The sequence below is a fragment of the Schistocerca nitens genome, chromosome 1, assembly GCF_023898315.1.
Source record: "Schistocerca nitens isolate TAMUIC-IGC-003100 chromosome 1, iqSchNite1.1, whole genome shotgun sequence".
NCBI lineage: Eukaryota > Metazoa > Arthropoda > Insecta > Orthoptera > Acrididae > Schistocerca > Schistocerca nitens.
Window position 1 is genome coordinate 790,709,627 of NC_064614.1, and position 14,778 is coordinate 790,724,404.

Below are 14,778 nucleotides of genomic sequence, written 5' to 3' on the forward strand. Positions count from 1 at the left end.
TTTGTTGATGCAAAATTAAGAAATGATGAAAACACAGTACAACAGTATAAAACTATTTTGACAAATAGACTTAATGAAGTTGAAGATCAGGCAGGCAAGAGTATTGAAGAAAGATGGGAAACAGTCAAAGGTACAATACAGAAGACAGCTAAAACTGTACTCGGTAAAAAGAAGCAATTGAGAACCCAAGTCTGGTTTGATGAAGATTGTATGAGGAAGATAGAAGGAAGGAATAAGGCAAGAAAAAGAATGCTGCAGAGGAGAACAAGAACTACCGTAGCAGAATACCAGAAGAAGAGAAAGGGAGCAGATAAGGAATGTATGAGGAAAAAGAGAGAATTTGGAAAACAGTGGATTGATGAATTAGAAGAGAGAAAGACTACGAAACAAGGAAATTCTATGTGCGGGTGAAAGACAAAGAAAGGATTCTAACAGAGCAGTTTTCTGTGAATATAAGGAGAGAAATCTGATTGGAGGGAAAGATCAGCTTTTAGATAGATGGGTGGTGTATTTTAGTGAACTAATGAATACAGAATCAAAAAACAAATGTGAAGTAGATGCTGCTGTGGGAGATGAGGTGGAGCAGGAAGTAAACAGAAAAGTAGAGTGCCAGGAAACTGTCGAGGAACCTACACTGGAAGAAGTTAATGCTAGTATCAAGACTCGTAAAAAAAATAATAAAGCTCCAGGAGAAGACAATATTACAATAGAAATTATAAAATATGGTGGAGAAAAAATGATAAGAGTTTTGCAAGAGATTATAGTAGAAATATTGTGGAAAGAAAATAGGCCGGAACAGTGGAATATACTCTGACCTATAGATAAGACACTTGCAAAACTGACTGCAAATTATAGAGGAATTGCACTCCTCTGTGTAGAATATAAAGTATTACAAAAAAATCAGTATATATGTAGGAGAGTATCTAGGAGACTACCCGTATGGTTTCAGAACTAATAGATCTACTACAGATCAGGTTTTTACCATCAGACAGATCATTGAAAAATGTTATGAGTCTAACATCGATATCCACCAGCTGTTCATTGATTTCCAACAAGCATATGGTAGAATCAAAAGGGATCAATGTAGGAGCGCCCAACAAACTAATAAGACTGGCCCAAATGACTTTGAGAAGAACAGTAAGCAAAGTTAAGGTTGAACGCACTTTATCCAAGGCATTTGAAGTTAACCAAGGATTGTGACAGAGTGATGTATTCTCCACTATTCTGTTTAATGTCGCCTTGGAGAAGGTAATGCGAAAAGAGCGGTAACCCTGGGGGAACACCGTTTAATAGAGTGACACATGCTCTCGCATATGCAGATGATATTCATTTGTTATCCAGGAGGAAACAGGACCTCAAAGAAAAGCTCAAAAAATTATAAAAGATATGGAGTGGAGTTGGGGCTGACAATTAAAAAGTCAAAGACAAAGTATATGTTAACATTTAGGGAAAGGTATAGTGAAGGGAAAAAAAAGCATGACTGTCACCGAGAAAGAATTTGTGTGTTTTAAATATCTTGGGTCACTGGTAACTGAGAATAATGATATGACAGAAGAAATACATGCAAAGATTACAGCTGGCAACAGGAGCTATTTCACACTGATTAATGTATTTAAAGCAAGCCTTAGTAGGATCTGAAGCTGACATAGTATTGTACAATAGTGAGACCTGTGGTGATGTATGGTTTGAAGACTCGGATAATGACATAAAATGATGAGGTGTTGCAAATATGGGAATGGAGGATACTTAAGAAACTCTTCACGGCAGTGAATCATAGGGGATTTTGATGAATTCGAAATAATGAGGAGATCAGAGAGTTATACAACAAACCAGACATCACGACAGAAATAAAGAGTAGTAGACTATGTTGTTCCATCTCTTTTGGGCATGCACTCGGGACAGTGACAATTCTTCTTGCGATATTTCGGCTAGAAACCTCCCAGCCATCTTCAAGGCGAGTCCGAGAGGTTTCTAGCCGAAATATCGCAAGAAGAATTGTCACTGTCCCGAGTGCACACCCGAAAGATGATGGAACATTATGTCTGCCGGGAAAACTTCAAGAATCACAGTAGACTATGTTGTTCGTGACATATGGAAAGAATGATAGAGAGCAGCACAGTCAAGAAAGTTTCCAAAGGAAAACCAAGTGGACACTGTATAATGGGTAGACCAAGGACCAGATGGCTAGACAACGTGGAAGATGACTTGAGAAGAATGGGAGTTAGAAGATGGAGAGCCAAGGAGGCCAGCAGGGAAGAGTGGGCAGAGATTGTCCAGGAGGCAAGGCCCTACATGGGCTGTAGTGCCAAGGAGTTAGTGAGTAACAACATACTGGTGATTAAAGCTTTCAGGAGATAAGGTCTAAATCACGGTCAGGTGTTGTGGAAATTCAGTGTGGCCTGGTGGGAAGAAGCAATAAGATGTGAAATTACAAAGAGGTGTGTATTTAGATCATGTGCTGCTAATCCCAACTTTTTTAAAATTATCTTTGCATTTTCTAAAAAGTTCTTGGAATTTCTTATTAATTTACTGGAGGTATGTTCCACAATATTAGATGTTATATAAATGTAGGTGCACTCTTTCTCATGAATGTGTCTATTCAATTGGCTTTATCTACTAAAGAACTTGCACTATTTGCAGTAAGATATTTTGCATTTTCTTGTTTCAAGCCTGAAGATTCTGCTACTGAATAGAAACAGTGATCTAGAGGGGTGGAGGGGAGAGTGCACGTTGGGGGGGGGGGGGGGGCAGTGCGGGGTGGGCACTGAGTGGGAGGGAGCCCTAGTGCAGTGCGAGGGGGGTGGGGGAAGGGGGGATGGCACAGAGCAGTGTCTGGCAGGTGGGGGACAGGGTGGGGAGCAGAAGACACAGGGGGTGCAGAGCGGGGGTGGGGGAGACCGCAAGGGTGGGGGAGACCGCAAGGGTGGGGGAGACCGCAAGGGTGGGGGAGACCGCAAGGGTGGGGGACTTCATTTGAATCAAATATTATTTGAAAAACAGAGAGAGATCTTGTTGCAATGTATAGGTTATGAAGTCATCAAGGTTTGAAACTTCCTGGCAGATTAAAACTGTGTGCCCGACCGAGACTCGAACTCGGGACCTTTGCCTTTCGCGGGCAAGTGCTCTACCAACTGAGCTACCGAAGCACGACTCACGCCCAGTACTCACAGCTTTACTTCTGCCAGTACCTCGTCTCCTACCTTCCAAACTTTACAGAAGCTCTCCTGCGAACCTTGCAGAACTAGCACTCCTGAAAGAAAGGATATTGCAGATACATGGCTTAGCCACAGCCTGAGGGATGTTTCCAGAATGAGATTTTCACTCTGCAGCGGAGTGTGCGCTGATATGAAACTTCCTGGCAGATTAAAACTGTGTGCCCGACCGAGACTCGAACTCGGGACCTTTGCCTTTCGCGGGCAAGTGCTCTACCATCTGAGCTACCGAAGCACGACTCACGCCCGGTACTCACAGTTTTACGTGGCTAAGCCATGTCTCCGCAGTATCCTTTCTTTCAGGAGTGCTAGTTCTGCAAGGTTCGCAGGAGAGCTTCTGTAAAGTTTGGAAGGTAGGAGACGAGGTACTGGCAGAAGTAAAGCTGTGAGTACTGGGCGTGAGTCGTGCTTCGGTAGCTCAGTTGGTAGAGCACTTGCCCGCGAAAGGCAAAGGTCCCGAGTTCGAGTCTCGGTCGGGCACACAGTTTTAATCTGCCAGGAAGTTTCATATCAGCGCACACTCCGCTGCAGAGTGAAAATCTCATTCTGGGAATCATCAAGGTTTCATGAAATGTATATTCTTACCATAAGAATGCAATATCAATTTAGTCAAAAAATGTGAGGGGGAAGGGAGAAGGGTGGGGGATCATTCAAAGACAAGAGGTTGACCACTATTTATCTTCTGGAAGAGAGAAACTACTTAAAGAGCAATTTTAGATAGGGAACAAATCCCATAGCTTTCAGAACAATATGTTTCTTCTTCAGTGATAAAAGAAGATCAGTACATTGTGGATGTATGGATAGCAATGATTTATCTAGCATCTATAAATCACACCAGATGATGTGTGGAGAACTGTAGGTATAACTATGCTCATTCTGAGGCATTGCTTCAGAAACTCATTGGCTATGATTTGCATCTCTTCTTATTCTAAAATGGTTCAAATGGCTCTAAGCACTATGGGACTTAACATCTGAGGTCATCAGCCCCATAGACTTAAAACTACTTAAACCTAACTAACACACATCCATGCCCGAGGCAGGATTCGAACCTGCGACCATAGCAGCAGCGTGGTTGCAGACTAAAGCATCTAGAACAGCTCGGCCACAGCGGCCGGCTCTTCTTATTCTGTTCTTTTTTGTATGAACCAGGACAACCTTCCTATATAACATTCGAGTAATTTACTAAAAGTTTTTGTTTCATCGAAACAGATATCTCTGGTTTTGAAAGCTAGCGTATGTGTCACGTTGTATTAGCATTTGAGACATCACTTGATAAGTTTTTGTTGATTTTATTAATTTGTGAGTACTAACTGCTAAATTAGAAGTGTCAGAATATCAAAATTGTCACATACCTCTAATCCATTGGGATGGAATACACCACTTAAATTTTGATTGAGTTTGTCAAACTTATGTATTTCTTTGCCTGATGTAACATCCCACAGTACACCATCGGAAAGTACTAGTTCATCTGTCGGACTAAATGTTGCTTTGTTTTTTGTATACTGGTTCGATATTTGTGGAGTTAGCGTCTGAATTTTTTTGCCTGTTGCAACATCATATATCTGAAAATAACAATAAATAACAGTAATATTTCAAATGGTAAAACCTTTACAAAACTACTGTTAACAGTATACATGCATTTTCAGCAAATACACTGCAACTGACAATCATATTGATAAGTGAGAGGAGAGAGGTAGGAGGAGGACGAGAAAAATACCACAGAGATGGGAGTGGCAATGCCTCTGATTTGCCCAAAGCAATGAATGACAAAGATTACTCTTATGCAGTGGTGAACACTTATGTGTGCTACTCACCATACTGTATTAATTATTTAATTTTGTGTTTTGAGATAGTTCATCCACCATCTACTTGATATAGAAATGACATGGTACACTAAATGTTGAAGCTATATCGCTGTATCAGAACATATTCTTTAAATATGTTGTCCAGTCACATCAATGTGACCACATGTAAAAAGCCGGAATAACCACCTTTCGCAGCACAAGCAGGAACAGACTCAATGAGACAATGGTGTAGGCTGGAGCAATTAATTAAAATTTGTACCAGCACTGGGACTAGAACCCGGGTCTCCTCCTTACTAGGCAGATGCGCTATCCACTGCACCTCACTGGCAATATCACCATTGCATGGAATACCATACATCATCTCCTCCACTGATACAAATTCCAATCCATGCCTCAGCCCATGTCTTCAGAAACATCAATTGTAAAAGTCAATGACGTTCTAGAAGGTACCAACAGGGATATGAAGGCGCGCAAACTTCAGTGCTGTGATCAGCTGCACTAGGTTTCATGGTTGAGGATCCAAGGCGCAAACGATCTAGATGGTCCCACATATTCTCGAATGGGTTTAGATCCAGGGGAGGGATTGGGAGGAGGTGGGAAGGGGGAGGGGGGAGGAGAATGGTGACCAATGATGATGATGAGGTCCAATACTCCGAGGAGCGTAGGGGATGATGCGGGAGACCTGCACCACAGTACTAGGCAAGGTCCTAGTGGAGGTGGTTTGCCATTGCCTTCCTCCGACCGTAATGGGGATGGATGATGATGATGATGATGATGATGATGCAGACAACAACAACACCCAGTCATCTCGAAGCAGGAAAAATCCCTGACCCTGCCGGGAATCAAACCCGGGACCCCAAGCGCAAGATGCGAGAACACTACCGCAAGACAGCTGCGGACAGGTGACCAAGAGAGTACGATAAAATCATCCTGGTGCTCTTTGAACTATGCACATACAGTGTGAGGCGCTCAACATGTTGCACTGTGCTGCTGGTAGATGCCATTGTGCCGATAAAAAACAAACTGCATGTAGGTGTGGACATGGTCCCCAAGGATAGAGGCGTACTTGTTGAGGTCATCTGTGGTCGGTGGCAGCGATAATTTCCTTACGTGCTAGGTCTGCCTTGGTGATAAGGGGTGGGACAGGGCCATAGAGGTCTGAAGGGCACTCACAGACTGTGTTGACGCTGTGTGTGTGTTCGGACAGTCAAGCGAGCCTGAAGGTGTTTTTTCTGGCAGGTGCATGGCAATACCTGCTGTGGACAATGCCATGTGGAATACCAGTGCTAGTGGAGTTACGTGAACCTGTTGCAGTGTACCTTTTGTAACGACAAGCGACTACGGCTGTTGGTTAGGCCCTGTCTGGACTCTGTGCATTTGTACAGAAGTAAACATCGCAGTCTGCTTAATTAGGGCAACCTTGCCACTGCACTGCAGAAAAGGTGATATTCTGCGAAGGTTACGGCACTGTATTGATTTCACCTTAGTTTCCTGAAGGGTGGAGCATGAGATTGGTGGAGTAATTTGAGATGTACTTCACAGTACGATTTGTCCATAGTGAGCACGGTCCTTACATACTGATAGAATGGAAGTATCTGGCATGTTGGCTCCAGGAATGTTTTGGTGGCTCCTGTTTGAGTAGTGATAATAAGTGATCGCTAATGGTGTTTCAAGCCTTTCAATTGTTTTTAAATTTTAAGCTCACAGTGTTTAAACTTGGTAGGCCTTGGGGTTGTTTAGTCAATTACTGTTACCTTAATCTAATCTGCAGTTTGTGGAACAGTGTAAATTTGATTTCTGATGGATAATCATAAACTTGAAATATTCATTGATTTAATTGATCTTCCCGCTGTCTTGCTGGTGTTATTTAAAATTTATTAAGGTTTTGAAGTTTCTTTCCTTTTAAATAAGTTTTGAAGTTACCTTGCACATTGTATGGATTTGCTGTAAGTGTTTTATAACAGTTTGTGTGTTAAAGCTCTGTTTTAGACAGCCACCTAGTTAGTATTTTTCAATGTTACTTGCCCAAGGCCGACCACTGTTGGTGTCATCTTGGCACTGGGGCATGTTGCACCCATTGTAAGAAAAGAAATATATGAATCTGAAGTTTAATTCTTACATACATATGAATGTGGACTGACTATTAATTGTATTATAACTTTGTAATAAAGAGTGTAATTTGTTAAACTTATGGTTCTGGGTTGTGGTCATGGCAACTCTTGCCTTTTTTTGTTTTTCTTTTACTCAAGTGTGTTTAAAATGCTGAGCTGTCGTTTATTACTTTTACCAGTATCGTTTAAGTTTTATGTGTTATTTTCCTCTATTTCTCAGGAAACATGGGGGGGGGGGGGGGAGAAGAAATTCTCACTTGTGTTGATCCACTGTGCCTTCCAAAATGATGAGATCACCCGGGGAATGTCACGAAAACAATTTCCACACCGTAACGCTCCCTCCTCCAGCCTGTCCTTTCCGACAATTATTGTAGGGCCGTACATGTCAACAGTCATTTGTCTGGCAGAGTATAAAACGTGATGCATCTGTTAAGTCCACCTGATGCCACAGTGTGCATATTCCAGCCTTCGTTGCCTATGAACAGCAGTCAGCATGGGTGCATGAACCAGTTGCCTGCAGCAGAGGCTCATACACAGCAATGTTTCTGCGTGGTAGTTCAAGAGATTATTAGTAGCCCCTCAGTTCAGCTGAGCAGCCAGTTGCTCTTTCGTTGCACATCTATTTGCCTGTAGACATCTCTAAAGGTGTTTTCAGCCCTTTCATCTACGGCCTGGGGTGTACCACCATTGCCTCAGGGGCTGGTTTCGGATAGTGCCATTTTGTCATGCACTTACACATTAACCAAGTCAGCATGCAACAGTTTACAAACTTGGCAATTTCAGAAATGTTTCCACCCATGGCCCTGCCCTTCTGGATACGAGATAAATTGTTCTGTTTCCACACAACTGAAATGTTTGCTGCACCCCTCCTCCCCCTCCCGATGTGCTTTATGCACCCTCCATTACTAGTGCTATCACCTGCAGAATGCGAGTCTTTATTTCACGTTGATGTTGAACGTATATGGTGGTCACATTAATGTGACTGGACCATGAATAAAGCCACTGCCGCAGGCCATGCAAACAGTATGGATAAATATGGTGAACTTAAATAATAACAAAGCTAAGGTTGAACTTCACACATTTTGTTTTTTAACACTGCTAACTCTTTTATGCTAACAGCTGTCTTCGGAAACAAATGACAAAAAAATAATTTTTTATTTAATAAACTTTGCACTTGCTACTTTCTCTGAGAGAGCAGCTGTGTTAAGTCATAGCACATCTGGGTACAAAAATAAGTTCAAATGGCTCTGAGCACTACGGGACTTAACATCAGTGGTCATCAGTCCCCTAGAACTTAGAACTACTTAAGCCTAACAAACCTAAGGACATCACACACATCCATGCCTGAGGCAGGATTCGAACCTGTGACCTTAGCAGTCGCACCAAAAATAAGTCTGTGAAACATGGTACAGATACCAATGTGCTTATTAGCAACTGTTGCTTCAAATAGAATACTGCTATGATGCCTGCTGATAAGCTTTCAAGTCATTTAATGAGAATTTCAACTAACGTCTTATCAGATAACAGAGGAAGTGCAGAGAGTGTACAAACTTCTACAAGAGAATTTCAGGAATGTAACTATTTAACACAACATAAGAACAGAGTATCTGACAAGTTGTCCAGGATTTTACTTTCATTAAGTGGTTTGCAATTTTTAAATTGTTTCTTTTCATGCCTGAAACATTTGTTTGACTAGCTTTTTTCTGGTGTTTGAAAACCAACATAACGTATTTCCTAACAAAGTTACTTCACATTTAACAGAAAGTGAAATAGCACAGATATACTTACTGTTGCAATATGGTTTCTTGTGCCAATTATACGGTCTTGAACAAACTTGCTGAATTCAACATAATCTTCTTCTGGAAGAGCAAATCTGGAAGAAGAACAAAACCTATTAATTTTCAGTCACAAAAGATGAAGAGAGGAAACTAATCATAAAGCAAGAATAAAGAGGCACAGACCAAACATGAGGTGTCTCATCAAGAATATTTTAGTATATGCAATTTTCAGCCACAAATCTAAAAAGCAACAACGCCATCAAACAAATTGTATCCCTAAGAATGAGCATATATACATAGAAGAGGAGGACTTGGAAACTCAGAATCCAGGTTGTGAAGGACCCCAATGGGTTTGAGGATAAGGAGAGAGAAAAACGACATTTTGCTTCTCCTTCCTAACCATTCCCAACCAGCCCCTATTTTTTTTTAAGAAAGAAATTTAACAGTTCTGAAAGCTTGGATAGCTTTTTCTCCATACTTTTATGTCTACTGATTGTGCTTAGAATTTCACCTCCTTAAGGTAACACTGGGAATCTATTCCAGCTGTTTGCAATTTTCTATTTTTTTCTGGTTAAATTTTCTTTTGATGCATAAGTTAATAAAATCAGACATACAGCCATTACAAACTGCACTGGCACTTGATTTTTGTAATAAATACATAAATCAATCTCCTGGAGCAATTAATTCATGTAACAACTTCTACAGGATCAATGTTAGTCCCATGTAAATCTCTATTTTGTGGCTGTCTCTTAAGTTCTATTTAAAACCATTGCAACCATGACTGTTTCCTTTTTATGACCCGACATGACTACTTGTGTTGCTTTGCATTTTGGCAAAGTAACCAAACGTTATTCAGTATTTCCACGAAGTAACCCGAAAGGGCCCTTTACACTTGATCACCAACATTGTCTTGCAAGTGCTCATCTCATAACTAAATTAGTTATCATCACTTTTCTGATCACTTACATGTTTTAGAATGTGCTCACTGTACACACAGATGATTTCAACAATATTTCTCATGTCCTTTCAGAAAATGTACACGTTTTTCATGCCTGAGGATATTGTGGCAGAGCTGTTATGAACTTGTGATGAACTGTCTGTTCTAGGAAAATTCAGAAGATTGAAAGGATACCATAGCAATTAAGTGAGCATGATGCAGATTCAAATGTGGTTGTCTCTTCAAGTGACAAATCTTCCAATTCATTTGTTACTAAAGATTGTTGTACAGGTAAAGATCGGCAGATGAAATCAGTCCTAGTGCAGGACCCAAAAGTTGTATCATCATTTCTTACGAGCAGGAACCTTAGCATTGGCTACAACAGTAAAGACTCCAACAAAAGTCCCCTGCCTTTAATGTGATGATAAACTTATGGATGACAATATTATGTACAGTAACACACATACAACAAACATTTGTTGATTGTATGACAGATATTGTGACCCACAAGATAATGACCATCTGGAAATGAATACGCTGGGAAGTTTCCTATCTCCATTTCTGAAACCTGTGGTATAAAAATGGGCCTGATATATTTGCTGTTATTATGTCATATAGAAGATCCTGCAACATTCCTCTAGTAAATGCTGTTCCAACTTATGTGCCTGCTGGCGGTCAGACGGACAGGTACAGGCACGGGAACAGTAGGACAAGCAACTGAAGTGTGTTGAAAGGCACCAGAGAGGTACCTGTGCTCTAAGGGGCAATGTTGGAACAGCTTAGGCTAGAAGGTACTGACAGAAATTAACTACTGATAACTATTATTTCAGTGCGCCTCTTGCAAGAATTCTATTGGAAAAAAGGGTAACATTAGTCAGAACATAACAAAAGAACAAACCAGATATTCCCCCACAATTTTTGTCCAAGAAATGAAGTAGTGTCGCTTCATGGCTGTTCGGTTTTAGAAAGGATTTAACAATGGTGCCTCAAGTTCCAGCCAAATGGCGATGTGTTGTAAATTTCCGTTATGCATTATCATGGAAAGATCGATGAAAATACGGGCTTTTGGAAAATGCCAGAAGTTATAGTGTTCTACTAAGATAGAAAATGTGGAAGAGAGACAGTTATGCAGTAACTGCAGCATTGTCAGGAGAATAAGAAGATGGCCATTAACAGTGTCTGCTCTGAATTCATATATCCTACACACACTGAGCTCTGGTAATAAAGCTGCAAGGGTTGAATTTCTGAAGAGTGCCTAAAATGGTTCTTACATACATCAAAATTTGTGATTATAAAAAATAAAGCTTTATCTAGCAGGGAGAGGAATTGGTGTCAGCATGCAATCACGTGAAGAACAAGACCAGCTACTTCTGCCTAGTAAAAGAAGGTGTCACATATAGCCAAGTGGTAGCAAGCATATCACTGTGCGAGCGAGACTTGTTCGAAGCATGTATGAAGAAAAAAAAAAAAAAAAGCACTAAGGTGATCTGCATGTCCTGTGAAGATGACAACAAAGGGTGAGCATTATATACTATGTAATGTGTAATATACTGTATCTCTGTCTTGAAAGATTACTCAAATTTCATATTCAAAAATCAATTATTTGGGAATAAATGATGAACAAAATGTCACTGAAATCCTTATCCTTTTAAAAGGGAATAAAAATGTAAATTCTAAATAATTATCTTGTGTAATTTTGGTATATTGTATTCTGCTTTGCATTTTAGTTTTGAGTCAAACAGACCTGATGCAATGGTTTGCATATCAAAATATCATGCAACTACTTAAGGGTTAATACCTCAATGTCTGACAAACTGTTTTTTGAAATCATGAACTGGTAGCCTCTATATCTACATACATACTCCGCATGACACCATACAGAGTGGCGGATGATACCTTGTACCACTACTAGTCATTACCTTTCCTGTTCCACTCGCAAGCAGAGAGGGGGGAAAAATGACTGTCTATATGCCTCTGTGTAAAACGTAATTTTTCATATCTTTGTGATCTGTACATGAAATGTATGTTGGCGGCAGTAGAACAATTCGGCAGTCAGCTTCAAATGCTGGTTCTCTAAATTTCCTTAACAGTGTTCCTTGGAAAGAACATTGCCTTCCCTCCATGGATTCCCATTTCAGTACCCGAAGCCTCTCCGTAACACTTTCGTGTTGTTCAAACCTAGCTGCCATCCTTTGTATTGCTTCTACGTCTTCCTTTATTCTGACCTGGTCCAGATCCTGAACACTAGAGCAGTACTCAAGAACAGATTGTACTAGCATCCTATAAATGGTATCATTTACAGATGAACTACACTTTCCCAAAATTCTCCCAGTACACCAGTCAACAATTTACCTTCCCTAACACAATCCTCACACACTCGTTAGATTTCATGTCATTTGGCAAAGTTACATCCAGATATTTAAATGAAGTGACTGTGTCAAGCTGAACTCTACTAAAGCGGTATCTGAACATTTCTCGTTTGTTTTTTCCTACTCATTCGCAGTAACTTACATTTTTCTCCTTTTAGAGCTAGCTGAATTCATCACACAGACTAGAAATTTTGTCCAAGTCATCTTGTATCCTTCTACAAGTCACTCAACTTTAACACTTTTCTATACACCACAGCATCATCAACAAACAACCACAGGTTAATACTCACCTGTCCGCCAGATCGTTTACGTACATAGAAACTAATAGTAGTCTTATCACACTTCTCTGAGGCACTCCTGACAATATGCTTGTCTCTGGTGAACACTCGCTGTTGAGGACAACATACTGGGTACTGTTACTTAAAAAGTCTTTGAGCCGCTCAAACATCTGACATTGGTGATCTGTACCTTCCCTTCCGCATCGTATTACACTTCCAGGAAGTTGGGGAACTCCTGTATCCAGTAAGCACCTGGCTTATAATGGTGTGAGGTTGTCATTGTCCACCCACTTATCTCAAGGGCTCCAAGTAGCATTGATTATGGTGCTATCTGTAAAAAGTGAAAGGGACTGTCTTTACTCTATTGATGTTTATGGTCAAACTTTTAAGTTTCTTGCTGTCATCTTCCTTTTCTGTCCCCTCCTCATACTCACTACTGCTACCAGGGTTAGATTAGTAGAGACAAAGTGTTTGGGGGTTGGCCTGTCTCTGAGGACCAATCACGATGTCTCCCTCACCTATACTCAGTGTATGCAATGTCATTTTTCACCACCTGTTGTACAGTTTTTACCCATTCTCTCCTCCTATTTCAGAACACCCTTCTCAATTTCTTCTTTAACTTGCATGTCTAAAGTTAGATGAACCTTTTCAGTTTGTTTGCAGGTACAGTTGTGAATTTCTTATTAATTAACTTCATGGAAGGACCCTCTCCATGGGCTTGTTAATTTCTTTGACCTCCCTCTTTTCATGCTTTAGTCATGTAGTAATACTTTCTCAGCCTTACATTCTTTGGGATTTTGTGTGCGATCGTAGTATTCCTTGTTCCTTTAACTACATTCCTTATTAAAACTTCTTGTCACCTAATGCATCTGGCGCATCCCTTGAATTCTGTAAGGTAATCTTCATAGTTGCATTTTGGCAAAATCCCACTGTAGGATCCCAAGAATGTTGTAGGCTCTACTGAAAAACAGCTCGAATGGGGTGAAACCGGTTGAGGAATCTGATACTGTATTATATAAAAGGGTGGCAATTCTGGAAAACTAGCTAAAGATGAATAGTACTTTATGCTTTCACCCGACTAATAGGAGGTTGCGAACATTAAGAAACTGTCGATTTCAAGCTAGCTTTATGCAAATTGTGGGTAACGTACCATCTATAAGCAAACAGCCCCAACACAGAATAAAGAGGCCACGAGTTGATGAGCAGGACACAGTTCAACAGTTCAAGAGTTTCTGCCAGCAGACGAGCCAAAAAATGTTCAGATGTGTGTGAATTCCTAAGGGACCAAACTGTTGAGGTCATTGGTCCCTAGACTTACTCAGTAATTAAACTAATTTGTGCTAAGAACACCACATACACCCGTGCCCGGAGGAGAACTCGAACCTCTGGCGGGAGGCACCGCGCAATCCATGACACGGTGCCTCAAACCGCACGGCCACTCCGCGTGGCAGCAGACGAGCCTCGAGTGTCCATCAGCCGACAGCAGAAAATTATGACTGAAAGAATTCTTTAAATTAAGCTTGTACACTAAAAAGGATTTGCATCCTTGCTGGTACATACCGCTGAACTGCCAAAAATTAGTCTATCATGGCATCCTGGTACCTATGGCTGACTGTCACTTACAGTGTGACGTGTAATGGAACCTAAGGGTTTGATATAAACAATAAGAAACTGGCTCCTTTTCCTGATTTGAGTCGAAGTGATAGGTCAGGTAGGATATCTCTTCTAGTAATATGAATATTTAGTAAGACTCATCATGTTCTAAACTCACTGAACTTAGGAGCCAAGTGTATGTGCTCTTTGACACGTTCACATAAACTCGCAAAGAAGCAATAAAATCAGACCAAGTTACCAACCCAGAAGCTTGTTTCTTCATTTCTACCTCCCTAGCCTGATACCAGAGTCTTTCTGTACTGTCTCCGACCATATAGACCAGATAAAACTCACCTAGACCCTGTTGCTGACTTATTCCCTTGCACAACGGCATTCACATGCCAATGAGACGGTAGACCTGAAAAATCCCACATCGCTCCCCATTCAAATGAGGGATCCATGTACGTACGCTGAAAATCCCGTCGAGTTACGAAACTAGATATGCAAACTGCTACCCTCCTGACATGCCACCAATGGACACTGATTCCTTAATGAGCTGTGTAGCTGGCTGTTCAGAAGAAATGAAAATTGCACTACAGACTGGCTGCATGTACATTTACAGTTAAAAAGATGAGCTTAAACCTATTAAACAGAAAAACATGCATGAAATTTAAAAAAAGAAGTGAGCAGGTGGC

At 40.8% G+C, this 14,778-nt stretch overlaps 1 protein-coding gene across 2 annotated transcripts in view; it reads right to left on the reverse strand.

The window, feature by feature from the left end:
• Nucleotides 1–14,778, reverse strand: part of LOC126262237 (DDB1- and CUL4-associated factor 1) — a 220,578-nt gene that overhangs the window by 22,937 nt on the left and 182,863 nt on the right. For both annotated transcript variants that reach the window (XM_049958721.1, XM_049958712.1), the window contains exons 25-26: nucleotides 8,917–9,001; nucleotides 4,565–4,774 (exon numbers count right to left, since the gene is read on the reverse strand). In XM_049958721.1, the coding sequence (XP_049814678.1) occupies nucleotides 4,565–4,774; nucleotides 8,917–9,001 (295 nt within the window). The remainder of the gene's footprint in view (nucleotides 1–4,564; nucleotides 4,775–8,916; nucleotides 9,002–14,778) is intronic.